Source organism: Cyclopterus lumpus, chromosome 23, assembly GCF_009769545.1.
Source record: "Cyclopterus lumpus isolate fCycLum1 chromosome 23, fCycLum1.pri, whole genome shotgun sequence".
Taxonomy (NCBI): Eukaryota; Metazoa; Chordata; class Actinopteri; order Perciformes; family Cyclopteridae; genus Cyclopterus; species Cyclopterus lumpus.
Genome location: NC_046988.1, coordinates 11,433,060 through 11,456,830, shown reverse-complemented (window position 1 = coordinate 11,456,830; position 23,771 = coordinate 11,433,060). Strand labels below are relative to the sequence as shown.

Sequence of the window (23,771 nt, the reverse complement as noted above, 5' to 3'; positions counted from 1 at the left end):
AAAGATCATGCCTTTTATTGTCGAAACCTTTATTGGTGTAATTTCTCCAAATGTGAATGTAGTCTTTTTGTGATTTGCCAATTCATCATCTAAATAGATTATCCTATATTCTATGATCATCATAGAATATATATCATCCTATTGAGTCTTCACACATTTTTTGGGAAATACACATATAGTTGCTTACTGGCAAAAGAGATCGATACCACTCATGCCTGCACTGTAAATATGAAGCCGCGCCAACAGCTGGTTAGCTTAGCTTAGCACAAAGCTGGAAACCGCTACCCTGGTTCTGTCTGCAGGAAACCCATCAACGCTCAGAAAGAGATTGTCTGCTCTGAAAAAGTGACTGAAGATGAATGGGTTCGACATTACGCTGAAGTTTAAGAGCTTTTCAAACAACAACTGTCCTAAATTTCAAAGAAATCTGTGGGTTGTCAGTTTGAATCCCGATGGTATATGTGTGACATGTGAGATTTTGGACCGAACAGTAGAATCAAAGTCGTCCGGGAGGCTGCGGAGGGTAATTTGAAGGCCATAAAACCAAAGAGAGGCCTCCTGCTGGGCTGAAATACGACATTTTCTCCAATCAAACCCAAGTACCATTCAAAATCCCCGTATAATCATCCCCCAGCAAGTCCTTTTGCTGCAGCGTGCACAATGCAGAGCTTTTGTTTCAGCCTCGGCTGTAGTTTGGGCCGAGGGGGGATTGTCAACCAATTTATAGACTTGTTTTGCCCGGTTGGAACAATCCAATACTAGGAATAGCACACCCAATGAGAACTCCCTTTCAGCTTTTATTCATTTTCGAAGACACCTGTTCAGCAAAGCATACAAACATTTGCGCAAGATTAGAGTCATGTACATTTCTTTTATAGGATGTCGAAAAAAACCATCTCTCCTCTGTGCAGTTTAATAAGCGGACAGTTTAGAGGATTCTCCGTCTGCTCTCCCTCCAGAGATCCCTGATTGAGTTATTGTTACAGTGTTTGCAATTTGAAATAATACGCAGCAAAAGCTCTTGAGCTTTACTAAATCACAGTATTCTTCCCCCTGGTAGTCAAAGGAAGTAGGATTTTATAAATAACACTGACATTTGAAAAAAAAAAAAAGGTGCAACTCTATATCAAAAGGTTTGATGTCCCGTAGCAGCTTGAATTGCACTGTGCTCTGCAGCTCACGCTCGACAGACGCCGCTGCATCATCCGTTCACACCAACTTGCTTTGGCTTCTCCTCGTCATACAGTAGGAGATGGAACACACCCCGAAGATGGCCACACCTGAGGCCAGCAGGGTTTTCCAGACTATCTCCAACATCTGGATACGGGACACCAGCTCCTCCTTAATCCTGTCCGCCGTTGCGTCATCCAACGCAGCCGTCTGGTAACACGGATGGAGACGGAGAGAGAGAGAGAGAAAGAGAGTGACTGATTATAATGCATCCCCAAACGATCAAACTTCATGACTGCAGGGCTCCGCTGCTTTTTAAAAAAATCTTACCTCGTTCATCCAAACAAGAGGGAATATGGTGTAATCCTTGACTTTCTTAAGCACCCTGCAGGGAAAGAGTTCATTACTTGGTATTCAGGAGCGGGAAGATGTCTCAAACTTTCTGCCTTCATTTGACATGAGAGAAGAAGAGAGAGAAAGAGAGGAGGCGGATGACATGCAAACTCAAACTTTCTTCAAGGGGTAGTTAGACAATTTTGGGAAATTACCGCTCACCGGTATTCTCTTTTTTTTTTTACCGAGCGTTAGATTGCTGTGTCGTCTACCTTGAATGAGGCACATGCTATTAATGTCTGAGAGTAAATATGAAGCCACTGCTAGCGGCACGTTAGCTTAGCAGTCCATACAATGGCAAGAATTGTTTAACTCTCATAAAACCACAACGTATCATTCTTTTTTGTATGAATTATGCAAACTATATATAGTGAGTTAATTAGCTTTACAGGAACTGGTTGACAGATTTAGTCACCTCTGAACAGAGACAGGCTAGCAGTTTCCCCCTTGCTCTCAGTCTGTACGCTAAGCTATGCTAACTAGCTTGTGGCTGTAGCTTCACATTTACCACACAGATGAGTGAGGTCTCAATCTTCTCACTCTAGCTCTCGTCGAGAAAGAGAATTGGCGTATTCCCCACTAACCTTTCCTTTTAAAAAAGGTGAAGCGGAACTTACGTGATGACATTTGATGGTCCATACATCATATTCACTTGAATTCTCTTGGCAAACCTCAAGGTAAACCCGGTTGTCTACAAGAAAAATGACATCTGCATCAGAGTTTCCGCCAGTAGAAGTCAAAAGTCCCAAAAGAACAAATGCTCTTACAGGTTCCACGTCCAGGAAGGTGTAATGCTGATCCCTAATGGGATTGAGGCCCTTCACCCCATCTTGTAGGGACGGACTGCCATAGAGGAAGTGGGGCAGAGAGATAAAGATGGGTCTTCCTGTTCAGACAATTCAAAAATACCAAGCTGCTGAGCAAAACGACCAAACAGTAGAAGAAGGTTCTCACATACCGTGATGATGTTGAGCTCAACAAAACAAATGCAAACTGACCATTTTGACAGGAGCTGATGTCCAGGACTCCGGCCAGGCTGCAATTCTTGGTGGTCGTTGGGTCTCTGCAGAAACATCGGTTATCTGGGTTGATCGTAGGGGAGGCCAGGGTGTTTTCCTGGAGGGTGTAGCGATACACTTCAATCCCTTTCAGATCCTTGCTCTCCTCAAAGCCAGCGGACACAGACCTGAAGACAAAACAACAAGGAGATCAGTTCAAAAGTCTTCCACACACTGAACACCATGTACCCAGTCATCCATTGTGCAACTTAATTCAGCCTCCAGTACATGACTGTGGTTTTTGGTATTGGAAAGCTCTGACCTCTAGTGGTTACTGAGAGGAAAGTCCAAATGGTTGCCATCCTTCAATGAAGATGTTAAATCTCCCATCGATGACACTTACTGCCCGACCTCATGTGAGCAAAGCTGTCAGACTGCATTATGGGGAAAAGAAACTGCCCCTCACCTGCAGATGTCTGCTGAGAAGAAATAGAGCGGCGTGCTCTTGTCCACAAAGGGAGCGAAGGAAGAAGCATCTGAGAAAGGGAGGAGGGGAAAAATGAGGTCAGAGAGTCAATGAGTCAGCATTTAGGGGCTGCAGGAATGAAAGTTATAAATGACATATATATATATATACACATATATGAGCCGCACCTGTCCCGTTGATCATGTCACAGTATGGGTCGTCCCAGAAACGAAGGCTCCTGATGAAAAAAATTCAATTTGTCAGACCAAACTATTTGATTTCGCAGCCTAAAAGATTACAGTTGGAAACAAACAAAAAGCTGAATTCTCACTTCAGAATCTGTACAATTTGATTAACCTGATTTGATTAAACAGACTAAACTCGTCAAAATGTAGCACCTGATTTAAAAAGATCAAGACTCCTTCACTTTGATCTCAGTCAGACTCACCTCTCTCCTCGCCACCTGTCAATTATTCCCACTTTGGACATGTCCTCCTTTCCAGTGTAGACATTGAAGACGCCTTCATATGTACCGTTGTACTAGGGAATTGATTCAATATATTAATAACAAGTGTATGTTACTGGGTAGATGTAGTCTATTCTGTGTTGTATAAAGTGTAAGTGCAACTTGTTTGTTTACTTACAGGGTAAAATAGGCCCAGCTTTGCTTTCAACATGGGGTCGTCGTAACCCCACAGCAATTCCTTGACTGTACGGTGCTGGAACAAGGAGGAGTTGCTGGTCTTTATCAGATTCTCCAGCACAGCATGAAGCACTTTTGGAACCAGTGAGTAAACTGCCTGAAGAAAACAAAACCCAACATTTCATTTTTGATGGTGTCAATGGTAAAAGGCGACATCATGGCACCATCTTGATACACAAGCAAAACTGCTGTGCACACACACACAACTGCTGCGGTGGCCTCCCGGAGATAAGCCTGACAGGACCCCCCCCTCTTTTATGACCGTGATGCTGCATATTTACTGACAAACAGAGTTGATATTGCTCTGCCTCTTATCAAAGTTTGAACAAAGTCCCATGTTAACAGCATCTTTGCACCGATGTCAAATGTTATCTTCGGGTCAAATGCAATACTAAAAGGTGAAGGACTTTAAGAATAATTTTTTGGATTCCTGATAATGTTTGGACAACCGGTATTTTTCAACCTGGTTCTTTTTCTCTTTATTGTGGCCATTGTAGCCCACTGCATTAGCTATTTGGAGCCAACTGGGGCAACTCCTTGGCTAAACATCAAGCTGACTATTTATCTACACACACAGTTGTGTTTAAGTGTGTTTCGCTGTGAGACATGTTATTGTATTTCTTTCTGAGACCCCTCTTTATGATATATAGTGCACTGTTGCCCAACCTGGGGGTCCGGACCCTTCGCACGGTCACAAGTGGCACAGATTAACAGAACCAAAACAAGAACCATATATTATATACCCATATTAGAATAAATGATCTCTCATTCCTGCTTTTCATGTGAAATTCTGAATAGTTTTCAGCCCTTGAGGCTGTAAAAATACATAATCAAAAGGAACAACCTGGGAACCTACTCAACCATCATGAAGAGAGGGGTCACAAACCAAAAGAGGCTGGGAACCACAAATAAGATGAGTGGTAGCAGACCGAAGCAACCCACCACAGGCGGCACAGCTTGCTTTGGCACAGCTTACCCCGGCTCTGGCACGGAGGAACCGTAACTATTAACAGCAGAGCGGAGTCAGGAACCGCCGCACGGCGAGGCGACACTCACTTACAGCCACAGCCAGGTTGAGGGAGGTGACTTTGTCCTCCTCCGGTCCCACTGACATGGACGGCTCAAAGATGGCGCCCACGGGCAGCAGGAAGGAGACCGTATCATTGGTGTTGAACGTGATGTTGTCTTTGGGGAAATACCTTGTCCTGAATGGGGGAGACGGTCATACTTAGATATTCAGTTGTGTTAGAGAGAAGATTGTAATTTAAGAGGTGACCTTTTTTGTCGAAATGCTATAAAAGAGGTCAACGGATCAAGCTTACTTGTATGTGTACGGTCCTTTTTCCACCACCACTGGAGTCGTTCCGTTTTGCACAACCTCCTGGGCGTTTTGCACGTCGAAGAACCAGAACTGCCTGTACACCCCTGCTCCCGCAGCAACAAAGTTGTCATACGCTGTCGTTCCGGGCTCAATGACGGCTTCCTAAAACCCCCCCGAAGACAAACAGACAAGTCTATTTTTAACAATGCTCGAGGCTGCCAGCAGGCCAGCTGCCCCCCCCCACGGATACATAAAGAGGGTGGATGCTCTGTTATTTCAACGACCGCAAAAAAAAATAAGAAAGAGAAATCAGATGTAAACTGCAAAAAGAAATGTCTCTACAATCTCTTGTTAAAATCACAGACGCTGATCTTTTGATGGATGAAAACACACTTGGCTCTCTGCACAGCTTCTTGTTTACCATTTGAAGCAGCTTTTCAAAAGCACACACCTCTTCCCCCTCGTTTCTCCTGCTTCACCTTGATCTTCCGCGTAAACACACACACACACACACACACACACGCACACACATGTACACGCATTCACCCACACTCATCACTCCCCTATTCTCCGACTCCCCCGGGGTGAAACTCGGCCACGTACCTTCTCGACTGTCCCCTTAATGATGCTGTTCCCCACTGGGATGAGGACGCCACCCAGGATGGCTACCACCGCCCCGAACACAGCTCCGGCTATCAGCCCGCACCTCATGTTACAGCAGTCCATGGTGGTGTGCGCTCTCCTCCGCCACTCTCTACGTCCGTCTGTCTGCCTTGGCAGCCTGTTCTCCTTCTGTCTCTGTGATGGTGTGCGAGTGCTGGTATGTGCAGCTTGAGTCCCGGTGGTGGTGGCGGCAGCAGCAGCAGCAGCAGCAGCATCAGCAGCAGCGATGGCAGGAGTGGCACCGACACGCTGTACCATCAGAGGAACTGACGGAGCAGCCGAGGTCAGGTAAAGATGCAGACACCCATGGACCTCCCAGAAATAAACTTATGTAATGAGGTTAAAGGTCACGCGTTTAGATGAGAGCGATCTCACCGGGTATCAGGGACTATCTCACCAGGTGATAAGGCTGGGGAGAAAGGTTGCAAGAGGAGTTGGCTCAGGTCAAACAAAGCTTATTAGTTCTCCTAATTTTCTGTTTTGTTTCATTCAACATCTAACAGACCGTAGTATTTGTGCTTTTCATAATTCTCGTTGAAGGGGGATGTATCAGGGTGGGAAGATATCAGCTCTTGGTACCCAACGACCTGGATGATGACAACCGTCTTTTTGTTTTTGTTTATGTTCTTTCCTGGTCTGTTTCTTATCTGTCCTTTCTCTATCTCCTAATCCCTCGTCTCCTTTCTCTCCCCTCTCTGCTCCGAGATCACGAGGGACCGAAAAGGAGGAACATAAAAATGATTAAGTGTTTTCCTCATTGCGCCGAGACGGTTACAATAAAAAAAAAAAGAAGAAGAAACTTATCTGCATGTGTGCTTTTTATAAGGGATGATGAAACGAATTGCTCTTAATCTCAATGGATTCATGTAACGACTCAACGGGGCAGCCAACTCTGCGTCATCGCTGCCTCCTGCAAAGTGACTCTTCCCAGCACGGCAAGGTTTGCAAACGGGAACCTTAAGATTGGAATAAAATTCTAAATGATGCTCTTTGTGGATTCATGTTTTATAGTCTACCAAGAGGAGTATTTCCACCAAAGTGTTTATTTCAGTTTAGATTATTTATGGATTCCCTAGCTGGCTCGGATGTTGTATGTGTGTGATTTCTTGTCAATAAAGATTTTGAAAAGTATAATTGAGTATAGTTATGTCGATGGGGAACAGGTGAGTTTCGGGTAAAGCTATGGCTTGCTCCAAAACTTGCTTCGGTCTCGTGATCTTTGAAGTCTTCGATGTTTGTTTCCAAACCATCGAGTCCTACAATAACTTTAACTTTTTTGTGCAGCTTTGAAAAGTGCTATTCACATCAAATAAGTTGTTTATTTATTTGTTTGCTTGTTTATTTGTTCTACGCAAGTATTTGTTATTGTTATGATTATCACTATTAATATTATTACATCCTCAGGGGCTATTTTTTGACATTGAATGAAACTGCTTCCACAGCTCGTCTGTGGGGTTGATCCATCAGTGTTTCCAGCCCACGTGTCCGCTTCTGCAGCGCCGTGAAGTGGCGCATTATCACCACTGGGGGGCAGCACCAACACTCCTTCAACGCTCACTGCAGGAGGAGAACAGCAGGCCTGTCCATGTGGTTGGTGCAACTAAGTCTTCTTCTTCGTCTTCTTCTTCGTCTTCTTCTTCGTCTTCTTCTTCTTCTTCTTCTTTGTCTTCTTCTTGTGGTTTAACGGCGGTTTAAGTCTCTCTGCCAGAGACATGTCTCTGCCTATTGAAACAAACATTCTTGTCACAACAGTTTCTATCTCACCTGACTGACTTTATTGTTGATCGCCCAACGACAACATTTGGATTGCATCTTTGTCTCTTTGCAGAGATTAAACCGATACACCTTTGGCTTCTCTGCCAGCTGCTGAAATGTTTTTTTATTGAAGACATGTAAACGATTAATGATACTTGTGGGGATATCTTACACCATACGACACCGTCTGGTCTTTTTACCACCATTCTTTAGAAACAAAATCCACCGTTTCCAATTTCTAGAGCTTAACTTTAGGGTTTAAAAATGTGTATTGTTATTTTGTCATCTGTGTTGTAATATGTTTCATGTCAAATTATGTTTTGCCAAATTAAACTATTTCCTGTATCTCTGTTCCTATACGGATTAAACGTGTGCTTAACAAACCCATTTCTTCACTAGGAAAGATCACCGAGTATACTAAAGGCAATATGCCATCTCTTCTATTCATAAGATTGAATAAATAAACAGTAACTGTCCACCACATAACCATCGAGATAGTAACGCCATGCATTTGCACACATAGCCTTACAGAAAAATAAATATAGTGTTCAGTTGAAAGTGGATTATAAAAGCTCCTATTATAAGCATGGTATATACGTAAGCATTCATATTTCATAAAGAACATTGTCCTTTTCAGAGAACATGAATGCACTTCATGTCCGTGGTGCTTCTTGTGTTGGGTAATATGACATAACCTTTTGTGCCTTAGGGATACAACCTCTGGCTCTTGTTATCTCAAACCTGGAGAGAGGCCCGGATGACACCGAGGGAAACCTGCAGGCCAGTTTAGAGCGAGAGTGGAAAGGTCAACGGCACACATTTGCATGTTCTCCCAAAAAAAGCCACGTTTAAAATGAAAATGTGCTCGAGGAGACGGGGTTGACACCGCGAGGGTTTCAGTGGAATGTTTGAACCGACGTTCAGACTGACTGTTGACTTTGAAGACTCACACTTGACTCCGTCCGACATGCTAAATTATTTAAACCACAAACAATGGTCATGGACTGCTGAGCGGGTTGGGATGAGACGAACACTGTCACCGTTAGAGGTTTGGTTCCCATGGGAACAACACACTAGAAATGTAGGTTACAGTGGCATACGGGGTAACTTAATCAGAGAAGTTATGATGTATGCGTATAATACTGGGATTAAATGGAATTTATTATGATATATATGAATTTTAGTCAAACTCACTAATTGATACTCAAGGGGAAAAAAGTTATAATCTTTATTGACAACATAAAAAAGGCTGACAAAGTGAAAATTATATGAGTTTTAATTTGGGTTTAATATTAAATATTTAAATAGTTGTATATTAAATATGATCATATATTATGAGCTAAATATATCATTGAGGTGTGTGATTGTAGTGTTGTGGGTGTAGGTGATACATTTTTGAGTACGAGCTATGAAAATAAAGTTGACCTTAATCCAATTGAAAACCTAGATGTTTCAAATAAAACGGTAATAAGGAAACATGCTAAATGTGTATTAAACTGCCACACGTAAAGTTATTAGTGTGCAGGTTTGAAATGCGTCCCGTTGTCGAGAAGTTTCCGGTTTAGGGGTCGACTTCCAAAATAATGGTCAATTTATCTTTGACTGAAAATATAGTGCATGTATAGATTTAGTAATACACAGGTGTGGTCAAACATGTTTTCTTGATTATGAAATACCAGGCTGTACAAGTCAGTTATACTTTACATTTGGTACTTTATGTACAAATGCACAAAGTGCAATGTCAGTCAATAGGACTGAAGATAAGGCCTAGAGAAGGTTTCTGTCATATATTTAGATGAACATGCCCTGTACATTCTGGTCACAATTTATACTTCTTATACCTTTTGGGGCATTTTGCCCAACACTGGAGAAAATTGGAGAGAATTTGACAGTGGACAGCGGGGAGAAAGTCATGCAACAAAGGACCCGGTCACTGCAGTTACGCTAGGTAACCGATGAGTGCCACATTTAAAGTCATTTTAGTATTAAAGGTCACATTGATACCATCGACCTGCTGTGTGGTGAGTGCAACACTTACATTATGTCCTAAATATGGTATTGGTATTTTATATTCTATATATTTTCAGTTTTAGAGAAGGAATGGTATTCCAGCAGAGTATAGTATAATATAATAATAATATATAATATTGAAGAGAATTTTTGCAAATCTTAAGTCTTTTTTTTAGTATGAGGTTTTCTGGAAATGCCACCTTTATTGTGAAAGATCCGACCGGAAGTAGATGGTCGCCGCTGACGGAACACGCCGAGCAGCTCTCTCTCGCCAGTTGAAGTCGCCGCCGCAACGAAGGGAGGCGAACGGGCGGAGGAGACATCATTAATGAATTGTTTGGCTCTTCAAATATCTTTCCCTCGGACGCAAGGAGGATTTTTAACCCGACACAAATCCCCGCTGGCTTAGAAGAAACGCCGTGCCATTTTTTGGGGGAGGGGGGAGTCGAAACCCTTTTATTTCTTCTGAAACAGATCGATTGCCTGTCATTAAAAAAAAAAGGGCGTGTGTGCGGAGCGAAGGCTGTTTTAACCATTTAATGTGGGTATATATGGTATTTTAGGTCTTTTTTTTAACACCTACCTGGGTCTTGAAGGACACAGTCGAGGATGGGATGCACACTGAGCACGGAGGACAAGGCGGCGGTGGAGCGCAGCAAGATGATCGACAGGAATCTGCGGGACGACGGGGAGAAGGCGGCCAGGGAGGTCAAGCTGCTGCTGCTCGGTAAGGAAGGAGGAGGTGGACGAGGAGGGGTTCGGCGAAGACTCGGTTCATGCAGACGAACTTCGCCTTGTGTTCGCACACAGCAGTCGTGAAGCTCTGAGGCGACGCGGGGAGCGAACCCCCCCAACATTAGTGTTCTTAACGGTGGTGTCAGTTGGGAAGAGAAACGGGAGTTTCAATTCCGCATCGCGAGCATACTCTCTTCCTCTCCTCCTCTCCTCTCTCCTTGCTACCTTTAATTAGTTAACCGTCAACTCACTGAATGAATCATGATATTTACAAGCAAAAATTGCTAAACGTTATTATGTTGTTAAAAATTCCAAAAAACTCCCAATTAATTCAGTTTTTCAGTCAGAATTACAGACGTGGCAAGTTTTTATTTGTTTCCTTCTTTCCTATTTCCGTGCTGTTGGCACAAGTTCCATTCGGCCGCCTGTGTGTTCCATTCATGGACCAAGCCCGTTCAACAATGGCTCATTTCCTCTCGTCTAGTCCAGTGCTATGCAGTTTAAATAGGCCTGTGGCACATTAGGGGCCCAGGCCCGACTGATTGGGACTGGAGACTTTAGAGGGTCCGCTCACTTTAGGAGGTGTGAAGGTCCTATTTGTCTTTCTCCAGCAGTGTCATCTCCAGTTTTCAGATGTTTTGAAAGCCGCATTGAATACATTGTTGCCTTGTCTTGTTCTCATCTCAAGTTCAGTAATGAGAAACACAGAGAGAGAGAGAGAGTGAAACACACACACACACACACACACACACACACACACAGAGAGAGTGAAACACACACACACAGAGAGAGAGAGAGAAACAGACAGACAGACAGACAGAGAGAAACACATTGAGAGAGAGAAACACACACAGCGAGAGAGACAAAAAAAGGACAAACATATTGCGCAACAAACGCAGGAAATTACAACGATTAAATGTAATTTAGTTAGAGGCCTCAAAATATATCCATTAAAAATCAAGAAGGATTTATGAATGGCACACAGTTCATCCACTGAAGTCTTATTGTAATTTCTTGGATCCATTCCATCACTGCTCCCCGTGTGCATCGCTTGCATTTAGAAAACCAGCCATGTGCAAATGCATGGCCTCACTTGCACGCTGGGGAAACACTGTTATCCTTGTAAATAGAGACCGCAGGCGAAAAAACTTTTCCATCAACCCCTCAGGGGGCCGAGCTTTGGGGAAATGTTGACATGCACACACAATGCATGTGGGTTACCAGGACCTGAGGTCTGGAGCCAATACCAATACCAGGTAAACGTCTGACACAAGCTGTTAGTGGCTTTGTGGACCGATCAGTGAGCCGGCGATAGATCAATATGTTCTTTTGCTACCATTGGTATTCATCGTATCGCGCGTCAAATGGACGCAATCTTCACATTCCTCGCCATCTACATATAAAATGTATAGTGGTAGACGTTAGTGTTGCTTTGTCCCCACAAGAGCGTACGTTTTCTACTCCCCATAGGTAGACCACATTCCTCAGGTGCTCCGAGTCCAGATGGGGCTTGCTGATTTTGAAGCGAACAAGTTGGGTCAAGTTTCTGCTCTGCTGCTGTCGGGTGGATTCTGACTTTTCATACCTTCTTTTTGCTCAGACACAGAGAATCGCTCTCGCTTTTGCCGGAGTGGCTCGTCGTGGCCTCGGGGTCGGTTGCCCGACTCCATGCCGTTAGTGTTTTGGGCCATCTGGCTCCGCTGAAGTGACACACACACACACACACACGCACACACGTGGGGCTGGGTTCACCAGGAGAAAGAAAAAGGGCTGTAAGATGAGAACGTCGCTAATGACTAAAGCATTAAAAATGAAAAGGCTCTGCTACAGAGAGACAGTGTGTGTGTGTGTCCGTATCTGTGTGTGTGAGAGAGTTTGAGTTGTTTACCTTGCCGATACAAACAGTGGAAACATACTGTTTATGAGTTGTTAATCAGTAAGAAATTCTGTAGTGTACCTTTCTCTAAACGTAACCTGTCAACGTCCATTTTTAAAATGTTAAAGCTGTGTTGCGTGCAACGAGAAGGACAGACGTGTGTGTTTAAGGCAGCGGGGCCTCTGGTACGTTGGTGTTGGCGGCAGTTTTTTTTTGTTCAGTACTTCCCTGAATCTAAATTACAGGCAGATGTGACATGAAATCATTACGCTGACGTGAAGAAAAAAAAACGAACTCCGCAATTTGCATGAACATTATTTGGATCTCTGGGAGTCTGTGGCCTCGCTGTCAAAGCATCAGGCTCAGGTGTCTTTGAATGGGGCGGGAACTGGATCTCTTCTTTTTTCTTTTTTCCTGAAAACTGAACAAATTTCTCATTTAGCTCTTGGTCTTTTATTGGCTCATTTTATTTCCACCATCTCCCGGACCTAATTATCCTACTATTCATATCTACATGCTAAAATAGATTACAATCTCCTCAGCCTAATTACTCTTTCTATAGCTGTCGTGCAACTGTGGGAACATTTTTATTAATAACCCTTTTGCCTTTGTCTAACATTTGCCGTCTCTCTCTAATGTTTGGCAATTTATTTATTTTTTGTCGAAATTATTTAACCAGCCAAACATGTAGTGCAGCGTTGTGTTACTCATCTTACATTTGGATATTGAGAGGGGGCGGGGGGCACAATCAAAACAGCTAAATTAATCACACTCTGATCCCGCTGTTGGCATCATTAGACATCTCTGTGAATAGTTCGGTGTGTGTGTGTGTGTGTGTGTGTGTGTGTGTGTGTGTGTGTGTGTGTGTGTGTGTGTGTGTGTGTGTGTGTGTGTGTGTGTGTGTGTGTGTGTGTGTGTGTGTGTGTGTGTGTGTGTGTGTGTGTGTGTGTGTGTGTGTGTGTGTGTGTGTGTGTGTGTGTGTGTGTGTGTGTGTGTGTGTGTGTGTGTGTGTGTGTGTGTGTGTGTGTGTGTGTGTGTGTGTGTGTGTGTGTGTGTGTGTGTGTGTGTGTGTGTGTGTGTGTGTGTGTGTGTGTGTGTGTGTGTGTGTGTGTGTGTGTGTGTGTGTGTGTGTGTGTGTGTGTGTGTGTGTGTGTGTGTGTAACAATCTTTTAGCCATTGATTACGCTTTTTGGTAGATCGATCCCTCCGGTCGTTTCCCCTTGTGGAAGCACTGCTGGAATCCTTCATGAGTGACTCATACTTAAATCCTCCTCTAGTAAGGGAGAGGAACCATATATCATAATGGGAAAATGACTGTACAACACAGAGAGAATGTAAAAGAGGAAGAAGGATGTGTATGACGGAATAAGAGTGCAAGAGAGAGAGAGAGAGTTGGATGATGTTGGGCTCATGCTGCTAATGTGGCATCACAAATGCGGATTGGAAATTGAGCCCTCGACTTCCACACCTAGGTTTTCATCCTCACTGCCGAACATCTCCATTTTAGGGCCGGGTGGACACTAGTGGCAAAAGATGTGCGTTTTAAAACCAAACCACAGTGGTGTGGGTGTGTGCATGTTGGGCCGGCAGCCTGCCCCCCCCCCCCCCCCCCCCCCCAATTTAAGATGTGATCCAGTGTCAACTTTAAAGTTACACTCTGAGGAGGTTTACCTCTTTAAATGGCCGCAAAATAATCAAGTTCAACTTTCATTTACACAACCGAGATAAATTTTCAACCTAGCCTTGCTAAAGTTCTAAAGAGAACTAATCATACAGTTGATCTGGAAATGTAGAAGCCCCGAGCACGGTAGCCATTTTCATCACATTCGTCTCCATACTGCCATTGTTTCCCTCGTCCTCGCTGGCCTGGGAAGAGCGACCGAGAGAGGTTCCAAGAAAAAAAAAAAAAGATGTGTTTGCGGTTTGGTATATAGTAAAGGCTTTGTTCCCTGTATAAAGAAGAAACAGAAAACAAAAAAAACTCTTTTTGTTTTTACTGAAGGGGTAAAGCTTGGATTTTCCTAAAATAGTGTCAACCGCCAGAAACAGAAACCAGCTGCTCCAGTGGTTTTGACTGTTTTGGGGTGGGTGTATCAAAGCTGTGGGTGTGTAACATGACTCTGCATGAGGACCGATCGGTCAGGCCCGTGGTGCTATATAACCCTTAAAGGTGTGTGTGTGTGTGTGTGTGTGTGTGTGTGTGTGTGTGTGTGTGTGTGTGTGTGTGTGTGTGTGTGTGTGTGTGTGTGTGTGTGTGTGTGTGTGTGTGTGTGTGTGTGTGTGTGTGTGTGTGTGTGTGTGTGTGTGTGTGTGTGTGTGTGTGTGTGTGTGTGTGTGTGTGTGTGTGTGTGTGTGTGTGTGTGTGTATTTAGTCATTATGATACCAGGTGACCGCATTATTCCTGCCATTGAATTTAAGCAACAGGTCACTGAAACGGCAGCAGGATTAGCACTCGAAACAAGCCTTATTTAGTTTTATCTTCTTGGATCTAAGAGATTTCTTTGCCAGTTCAGTAAAGCTGATGATGAAAATGTTCTTTTAATTGTAACGTAATCCCTTTTCGTTGCAGTGGTGTGTGCAATATCTTTTTTTTAGCATAACCAAGCCATTAAAAAAAAATGTCAGAAACCATTGAGAAGTCACAACCAAGGTCAGAGAAACGTTACTACTTTGAGCTTAAGTGTGAGCTCACAGCCGCCCCCCCCCCCCCCCCCCCCCCCCCCCCGCTGGGATTCAGGCATCCAGTGTTTTGGCCTCGGAGACCGCCGCCACCCTCTTCCGGGGGGCTCTCCAGCACCCGGGAGGTGACACGTAATTAAAATAATATGCCCTCGGGTGAATCGCAATCCAATCATCCCGAAGGTGAGGAGCCGGGGCCGCACTATCAGCATGCAGCCGCTGCCGAGGGAAAGTTTGTCGGCACAAAGACAGATGGCGGTCACGCTGCAGCGGGACGCGTATTTACATATTCAGTTTGAGTTCGAAATCATGCTCACGGGGAGCTGCTACTTGCAGCCTCAACTACTAATGTCATTTTAAAATAATGTCCCAAAGTTGCTTTTGCAGTAGCAAGCATCAAGGAAAGTGGAACTAGATTAAGGGGATGATTATATTATGCAAGAGCAAACCATCTCGTCTCCGCTCACGGTATCACGAGTGAACAGATAGTGGTGGACTTCGTGATATGATTCCACTTCCTCTTATTCTGTTTCGAGAGACGAGCTGTGGGTGGGTGGGGGGGGGGGTTCACTCAGGGAACGGCCGCTCTCTCTGGCTCCAAACATCTTCCCCAGTGTCAGAGGAGTGTCGACCGGCCGATTACCTTCCTCTAAGTCTCCACTGCTGTAACGTGAGGACATTAAGTGCACATTAGCAGATCTAATGCGGTTAACGGTAATACCCATTAGAGGATGAATATGGTTCTGATGAATACGGTTCATGAGGACACCGCAGCTGGCTTTGATTTGTAAAAGAAAACTTCTTCTTTTTTTAAATACAAGGGCACTTCCAAGGGACTGGTTACAGTTGAGGGGGGGAAAAAAGAGCAGCATAATGCGTGTGTGCATAATACATAATGGTCCCAGTTGAAGCCAACATGCGGGCACACACACGCACATGGTCCTCAGGTGACTGTGGCCTCACACAAGAGATGTCCTGGATATGGAGAGAACAGTTGCCATGGCGCTGTGACGTTAGAGAGGTCCGCCATGCAAAAGGCGTTTATTTTCTGTTTTTATCGTAGTATTGTCTGATTGGCCAATCAGTCTCCGGCTCCGAGTGCCCTCATGTGTTTTTCCGGCACTTCACAACTCTGGTTCTCGACCATTTCTTTTGATTAAGGCCGAGAGCCTAGAGCTCAAACGAGGTCAAAAGAAAAGAAAAATGCGCCCGCATGAGTCGGTTTACGCCGAAGTTAGCCCCGCCACCATGGTTGCAATGGCGCCGGTACGCGCAAAGATGGCCGCCGTGTTGACGGGAAATGTGACGTCCGCCGCATTCCTGTTTTTATGTTTCCAGTTTCAAAAGGCTCTTTTGAACGTGAACGCCGAAGCACTCGCGCTGTGGTTTTCTCAGTTCTCCTTTTTTTGGGGGGGGGGGGCGGGGGGGGCGAGGGAAGTTCTGCTCCAGTTTCATACCCGCGGTTTCCTCTTGGACCCATTAGATCATTGCACAATAACATCGTAAGTGCTTTTTTTTTTTTTTTTTTTTTTATAAATAAAAAGGAAGTGAGCTGAATGATTTGCGGGTTAAAAAAGACGTGCTTAGAGACCCACTTGGTAACATTAACCTCTTGAAATGTTTACACTCCATAATAAACCTCTCTTTTGTCTTTTCCAGGTGCCGGCGAATCGGGGAAGAGTACAATCGTCAAGCAGATGAAGTGAGTTCATTTTTGCATACGGAACAATCAAAACGACACTCTTTTTTTTCTTCTTTTTTTTTTTTCTTCCAGTGTATCAACAATGTCTTGTCTCATCCGCTATGCATACTGGCACAGAGAGAGTATTAATTTTCCACAACACAAACGGTGTCAAATGCCAATCGTGCTTTTCGAGCGCCTCTCTGGGTCGTTTCGTTCTCCGTGAGGCGCGTTACAAACGGCTACCATGCATTATAGATCATGACGACAACCCGGCAGAATTCATGCAAGTGTAAACTCATCGCCACATGCACTTCACTTGGTACATTTCTAAGCAGCGGGTCACCTATTATATTGCTTTTATTTTTATTTATTTTCCTGTGACGGGTATTTTTGTTTTGATCCAGTATGAATGTTATTTTACTCAAAACGATGATGTTGTAAATCCGCTGGGATCTCTGGGAGCGTGCTGAGAGGTATCATGGCTCAGTATCTGTCTGGTTTAGGGAGATGATTTATACTTATTGCAGCATGATGCAGCCGGCGGATTACATTAACATATTGATAACTGGTGAAAGCTGCCGTCCTTTTTTTCTTTTATTTTTAACAATAAAAGGAAAAGTCTTGTGATATATTCTGTCTTCCTCTCATTGTCACCAAATCCTATGAAAAGACGTTTTTAGTCGAAAAAATAACAGATTAATCGATAATGGAAAAAAAACACTTTGTTTTATGCACACACCGTTGCTAGATTTTCTTTGACGATGACAACAAAATATAGAATCAAACGTCAGCAAGACAACACATTAATGTCCAAGTCAAGATAATAGACTTTACAATGCGGCCATGCAGCTCGTGCTTTTCATCCAGAATCTCGGGCAACTGTAGAAGAAGCTCCTTCTTCTCCGGATGACCATAATTTAGGCCGCACGAAATGAGGTGACAGCCATTGTGGCCTGACAATATTTCTGCGAATGAGCATGAAAGATCGGGAGTATTGAGACATTTATTTAATAACGGCTGAGGAGGAAAATAAATAATTTCTCAGAATGCCGGAGAAAAAAAAACCGCGGACATCATGCAGCCTGGGAGAATCGGTCATGAGAAGATGAGCTTGCGTTTGCAGAGCTGGAAAATGTCTCAACTGCTCACCGGGTTTTTTTTCCCCCTTTTTTCTCCTGCAGGATCATCCACGAGGCCGGCTACTCAGAAGAGGAATGTAAGCAGTACAAGGCGGTGGTCTACAGCAACACCATCCAGTCCATCATCGCCATCATCAGAGCCATGGGGCGCCTCAAGATCGACTTCGGCGACGCCGCAAGAGCTGTGAGTGACAGAGAGAGAGAGAGAGAGAGAGGGGGGGGGGGGGGGGGGTGAGTGGGTAGAAACCGGGTGCGAGTTTGTGGCGTTGGGGAAAACAAGCGGTCAGCAAACGCTTTCTGGGAAAGAAGTCTTTGAATGTAGCCGGAGATATTTTCAGGGCAAAGAGCCAAATCATGTAGGTCTCTGAAAACGTCCTTCGGTGCCCGGCAGCTCGGTTGCAGGCTCAGGTCAACGGTAATGGCGGTGTAATGACTTTGACTTGGTTGATTTATGGTATTGACTCATGCGACTCCTCCCCTAGGACGATGCGCGACAGCTGTTTGTGCTGGCGGGCTCAGCGGAGGAAGGCTTCATGACGGGAGAGCTGGCCGGCGTCATCAAGCGACTGTGGAAGGACGGAGGTGTTCAAGCCTGCTTCAGCCGCTCCCGCGAATATCAGCTCAACGACTCGGCGGCATAGTGAGTCACAGACGCACACATAAACAAACCGGGGTGACAGACGCGCAGCGGTTCTCTGAAAAAAAACCATGAGTCATCCAATGAAAAGGCTCAGGGGTCCCCGCCCCCCCCCCCCCCCCCCCCAACCTTGCCAAACACGAGCCAAGGGCACCACACATCTGTCATGACTTACCCCCCTCTGCCAAGACGACTTAATCTTTGACCTCACACCTCGACACAGGAACATTAGTCAAATGCCCCGAAAGCAAGCGATCACGGCCGAGAACATCTTCTCCCCCTTTTTATTCTTTATTGCGCAAGAGCCCTTGGCGTTGAAACCAATGATATCATCACAAGGCAGCGCCACTGTTTTTGTTGGGAGAAAAGGCCATCCGCCTCGTTTGTCATCGCAGTCATTTGGCCTTTTTCTAATTGGTTCCTCTCCTCCCGCCATCTTTTCATGAATAGGGAACGCCATCGCTCAAACCTTGTGTGGTTTGTTTTTTAACTTGATGCCTTAGATGATAAACAAAAGGCTTGTTTGAAGGAAAAGGGGAGATTACGTGTGTTTGTCTGCTAACAACTAGAGGTCACTTATCTCTTCCCCTGTAATGTATCAGCGGTAACCTTGAGATATTTGCTCGGATCTTAATACGCCCGGGGTGGTTGTGGGTTTTATGTGGGACATACAGCAGATGTTTAAACATTAATACCGGGCTTTGGTCTGGCAAATTAGTCTGGAAGTCCAAATAATAAGATCTAAAAGTGGAACCATTCAAACTCATTGAAGACCCCGTGATATGTGCTGAACTCGTTTTCTTGTCCGGCGTTGCACCATAAAGAAGTCGACGGTTTCAGACGGACAGAAATATGGAACCCAACATGGTTTATCACTGTTTGTTCAACTGGAAGTTACACGCTCGACCTTGACACTCCTGACACGTTTTCTCCCACTCTCCTTCCCTCCTTCTCACTGTGTTTTTGGTTTGCCCTCCTCAAGTCCTTTTTTTCATTGTGTCCTTTTCTCAGCTACTTGAACGATCTGGACAGGATATCCCAGGCCACCTACATCCCAACCCAGCAGGATGTCCTGAGGACTCGAGTCAAAACCACAGGCATCGTGGAGACCCACTTCACATTCAAGGACCTGCACTTCAAGTGAGGATTTCTCTTCACCGTGACGACTCGCTTGGCCTCAAAGCTGTTTCCTCTTTATTTCTTTTTTGTCGCGATAAGCTTTCCTTCCTTTCACTGACTCATTCGCTATAGAAATTCCCTTTGTGCACGAACAGCTGTATGTCGTGACACAAACTGTGAAGGCACCAGCAATGAGTCAGTTTTTGGCTCTCTATTTTTAAAAAGAAGAGAAAAAAACAGGAAGTGGAGGCAGCAGGCCTGATGACATCATAATACCAGAGGTTCAGGGTTATTGAAACTCATACTGAAACTCTTATATTGTCCATAAACACACGCACACAAACACTAATGTTTCTCAATTTCAGACGCAAGCCTGAATGCGGTGTCATGATGACGCACGCGTGTCTCAGTTGTGTATTACAACACATTACAGCTCTTCTGTAAAGTAGCCATTGCTCAATGTCATGTAGGAATGACGCGGCGGCAGTGTCTCACCGACCATGTTGAATATCGAAAGCAAAGTATATGTTCTTCGTGGTTCCAGTTTGATGATTAATTAAAAAAGGGTCCGGCTTCCCTTTTGAGCCAAGATGTCGATCTTTCGCACAATAATTCATGGGTTGCATGGGACATTTGTGCCACAATGATAGTCATTGTTGTCTTTAAGAATCCCCTCCCTGCAGTCCTGCCTTTCAAAAACAAGAGTATTTACAGATCCAAGAGCTAAATGAGGCTTTTTCTTTTGGTTCCTTAATACCATCTGCATGCATATTTATCCCGTTGGAATCTGATTTGAAACTGCTCTTAATTGTTGGATTTGCTTGTTTAGAAATTGTCCCTGAATGTGAGATTTATTTATATATATATATATATATACTTATACTTATACACACATACACACACACACACACACACGTTGTGTCTAACTCGTAGTGTTCGTGTCACCTCGGTGAGCATAGACACTAAACACTTTAAAGCAATAAAACATTTCCATCTTTTGACTGCGCCAATAGAACACAAACTAAATGTCTGCTTCAGGTCTGAATGGTTTCCCCTCTATTACACAATCCGTATATGCATTTGCCGGTCACTTGAGTATCTGCGCTGCTGAGATTGTATCAGAATTGTTTTCAATTAACGAAAGACAAAGAATTTCTGTTTCCTTTCCCCTCAATCCGTCATCACTAAACACCAGAGCAGCCACAGCGACCCCGTTCTTCTCCATTTAGTTCATGCCTTGAGGTTTTAGTAAACACTGCGTGTATCGTGTCTGTTTGTAACGCTGAGGACGCGTGCATACGTCTGTTCTCCCCTCCAGAATGTTTGACGTTGGCGGGCAGCGGTCTGAGAGGAAGAAGTGGATCCATTGCTTCGAGGGTGTGACCGCCATCATCTTCTGCGTGGCCCTCAGTGACTACGACCTGGTGCTGGCTGAGGACGAGGAGATGGTGAGTGCTTCAGCCTCTGACTCATGGGATAACATAATAGCGGGCACTCTGTGTGCATACACAGCGGGAACGTTGCCTCTGTTTACCGGAATCGTGATGGGTCAGTTGAGGAGGAGGATCCATGTTCATGGCGGGACGCGGTGATCAACATTTGCCTTCCTCCCCTCTCCCCTCCCCCTCCCCCCCGCTCCGCAGAACCGGATGCACGAGAGTATGAAGCTGTTCGACAGCATCTGCAACAACAAGTGGTTCACGGACACCTCCATCATCCTCTTCCTTAACAAGAAGGACCTGTTTGAGGAGAAGATCAAGAAGAGCCCTCTGACCATCTGCTACCCAGAATACGCCGGTAAGATTGGCTCTGACAGTGGCCCATTTAGTTGTTGTTGTTTACAACGTGAGAACCTGCAAATTACTTTTCAAATTGTGCTTATGGAGTCGACCTATTAAAGACTGGGGATGTTTTTTAGTTTTTTAATGAAAAGTATCATATTTGACAAGTTGAATGAGAACACCGATACCGTTGTCATATCTGTTTCTAAATATAATGTGGCAGCTGGTTATTAGCTTTGCATAAAGGCTGGAAACAGGGAAAGCAGCCAGCCTGGCTCCGTCCAAAGGAAACAAACCTCACCGACCAGCACAGAGCTCTAATAATCACGTTGTACATCATTTGTAAAGAAAAAGGCAGAACTGTAAAAAAAAAAAAAAACTTTGTGAATGGTCTGAACATTACATGGTTGACAAACACCAGAGGCCAATAAACCCGTTTGGCTCACTGTTCGCGTCAGCATTAAGCTTTGATATGTAACAGATGCATTTTCCTCCTTTTTTAAAAATTTTTTACAAGAACAAGCAGAATGCCCAGTTAGCGAAGAACAAAAAAAAAAAATGTTTTCCTTGTTTTGTCTTTCCCTCGCCTCGTCCAGGCTCCAACACGTACGAGGAAGCCGCCGCCTACATCCAGTGTCAGTTTGAGGACCTGAACAAGAGGAAGGACACCAAGGAGATTTACACCCACTTCACCTGCGCCACGGACACCAAGAATGTGCAGTTTGTCTTCGACGCCGTCACCGACGTCATCATCAAGAACAACCTGAAAGACTGCGGCCTCTTCTGAGGAGAATGGCAACGAAGATGACCTTTTACATTTTATTTTCTCTTGGTAAGGAACTCTCCCCCCTCGCCCTCGTCGTTAGTCATCATCCTCCCTTCGTCTTAAGCACCACGCGCATGTCAGCGTTATTGACTGAATGCGTGTTCGCCATGACATCGGCATGCAGTGGGAGTCGCCGGGTTTGCATTCTGGGTTTTCTCTTTCAAAAACGCCTTTTTAAAAAATTGGCTTCAAAAGGTTTTAGTTTCCGGAGCTTTGAGTACGGAGGAGTTGACCGCGAAGATTCAGCGCAATCCATCATAATCAAATGCATAATTAAATGGCTGACATCCTATTCCTTCTTTCATCCGAGGCGTAGATCCATTTCCTGCTCCTCCGTTGTAGATGTTTGTGAAGTGATGGTAGGCCCGGTGGAGCTCCACCAAGCTCCCGCCACTCATGTTTCTTCCCCCTCTGCTCTTCTGTCCTCAGGAGGCGGAGCCAGATTTATTGTGCATCTTTGGTGGGGAAGATGAGAAGAGTCGGGAGGATCAGTCACGGACCAGTGCTGTACTATATGCCACTTTTAACAGCTTTATTTATGTTTTTTTTTTTTTTTTTGTCTTCGGGACATTTTGAACTAGCGTTACGTCATTTGTGTAAGATGTTTGTATCATTGTAAAAGCGTCGCCGCAAAAAAGAAAAAGAAAAAAGAAGGAACAAATATATATTTTTGTTTTCGTTTTTTTAATTTTTTCGAGGAAGAGGAGGAATTCATGTTTTTGCTGTTCCTTCTGCAGCCGCCTCTGGAAAAGGACGCTTTGTTGTTGGTGGAAATGCTTCTTTTCTTCCTTCCCTTCAACAACAAAGGGAAGAAAAGGGGTCCGACTTTGAGTCCAGTCTGTTGGTACTTGTGCCTTCGCATGCCTTTTACTGCGGCCGTGGTCCCAATGCTTGTTCTGTTGCCTGCTGAATTGTTCTAAACATTAAGAGGTCAACTGTTTTCATATGTTAGTCCCTGCTATCTTTACCTGTGCACACCACTGAGCTATCGGGAGGAGGAAGAGTCTGGTCTGCAGATACATGGGTCTCCATGGTGACCGACATGTAGCCTCCACAGTCGTCGTCGTCGTCGTCGTCGTCGTCGTCGTCGTCCCCCCCACCAGCCATGACAATGGAGGGCCTCTCTGGCCCGATCACGCAGTACAATACTGAGATGTATATTGTTACATGTGCCCCGCAGATCTGGGGTTCTGGTTTTTAAACTGTACAAAATATCCATTCTTCCCAATCATTCGGAAAAATGGTTAGTTTAGGCCTCGAGCTCACAATACGCTGGAGTGTTTATAGTACAAAGACCAGGGTAGGCACGTTTTATTGTGTATTTTAATGTATTTGGAGGAGAGGTTTCGGTGTTGAGGAGAGGGGGGGGGGGAACTACAGAAAAAGAAGGTTGAAAAGAGGACGAGGTCTGGAATGTTTTAAGGTTCAGACCTGGGTCCCGCTCGAGGATCCACAAAGCCTTTTTCAGTCGGGTGATGGAAAGGGAGGCGGTCGAGCGAGCCAAGAGGAGAGACAGATATGGTCCTGGATCTGTTCATATAAAGAAACTGCCACAATTGTCAATGTGTGTGTGTGTGTATGTTCTCCGCGGACGGAGAACCTTTGTAGACTCATCTCCCTTATTTTGCTAATAAAAACCATTTACAAACCGTGTGGCGTTGCTGTTATCATTACACGTGTGTCTTCAGCGGTTAATGAAGCAACTAAGTTACTGCTGCCCCCCCCCCCCCCCCTCCTTTTAATGTCAGGCTGCTATCACATGCTCTTCAGATGCAGAAATACCTCAGACTAATGTAACGGGTGTTAAGGACCCGA

The 23,771-nt window shown here is 44.7% G+C and overlaps 2 protein-coding genes across 2 annotated transcripts; one reads left to right on the top strand and one right to left on the bottom strand.

Moving 5' to 3' along the window:
- Positions 1-784: 784 nt before the first annotated feature.
- Positions 785-7,625, bottom strand: cd36 (CD36 molecule (thrombospondin receptor)). The gene is made up of 12 exons (XM_034526478.1): positions 5,655-7,625; positions 5,053-5,213; positions 4,791-4,935; positions 3,672-3,827; positions 3,476-3,567; positions 3,216-3,265; positions 3,028-3,097; positions 2,562-2,749; positions 2,331-2,449; positions 2,181-2,254; positions 1,501-1,555; positions 785-1,380 (listed from the first exon to the last, which is right to left on the bottom strand). The coding sequence occupies exons 1-12, from the start codon at positions 5,970-5,972 to the stop codon at positions 1,210-1,212; spliced, it is 1,599 nt and encodes a 532-aa protein (XP_034382369.1). The 5' UTR covers positions 5,973-7,625; the 3' UTR covers positions 785-1,209.
- Positions 7,626-9,697: 2,072 nt separating this feature from the next.
- On the top strand, positions 9,698-23,607 carry gnai1 (guanine nucleotide binding protein (G protein), alpha inhibiting activity polypeptide 1). Its single transcript, XM_034526480.1, has 9 exons — positions 9,698-10,206; positions 16,430-16,472; positions 17,636-17,777; positions 18,076-18,233; positions 19,242-19,370; positions 20,668-20,797; positions 20,993-21,146; positions 21,727-21,962; positions 22,386-23,607. The coding sequence occupies exons 1-8, from the start codon at positions 10,089-10,091 to the stop codon at positions 21,915-21,917; spliced, it is 1,065 nt and encodes a 354-aa protein (XP_034382371.1). The 5' UTR covers positions 9,698-10,088; the 3' UTR covers positions 21,918-21,962; positions 22,386-23,607.
- Positions 23,608-23,771: the final 164 nt, after the last annotated feature.

Coding starts and splice junctions, on each gene's coding strand:
- cd36 (XM_034526478.1), bottom strand. CDS start 5,972: ATGGTACAGCGTGTCGGTGCCACTCCTGCCATCGCTGCTGCTGATGCT. Junction 4,936..5,052: donor AAAGGACCGTACACATACAA/GTAAGCTTGATC, acceptor TCCCCCATTCAG/GACAAGGTATTTCCCCAAAG. Junction 3,098..3,215: donor TGACATGATCAACGGGACAG/GTGCGGCTCATA, acceptor TCCCTTTCTCAG/ATGCTTCTTCCTTCGCTCCC.
- gnai1 (XM_034526480.1), top strand. CDS start 10,089: ATGGGATGCACACTGAGCACGGAGGACAAGGCGGCGGTGGAGCGCAGC. Junction 18,234..19,241: donor CTCAACGACTCGGCGGCATA/GTGAGTCACAGA, acceptor TCCTTTTCTCAG/CTACTTGAACGATCTGGACA. Junction 19,371..20,667: donor TTCAAGGACCTGCACTTCAA/GTGAGGATTTCT, acceptor TCTCCCCTCCAG/AATGTTTGACGTTGGCGGGC.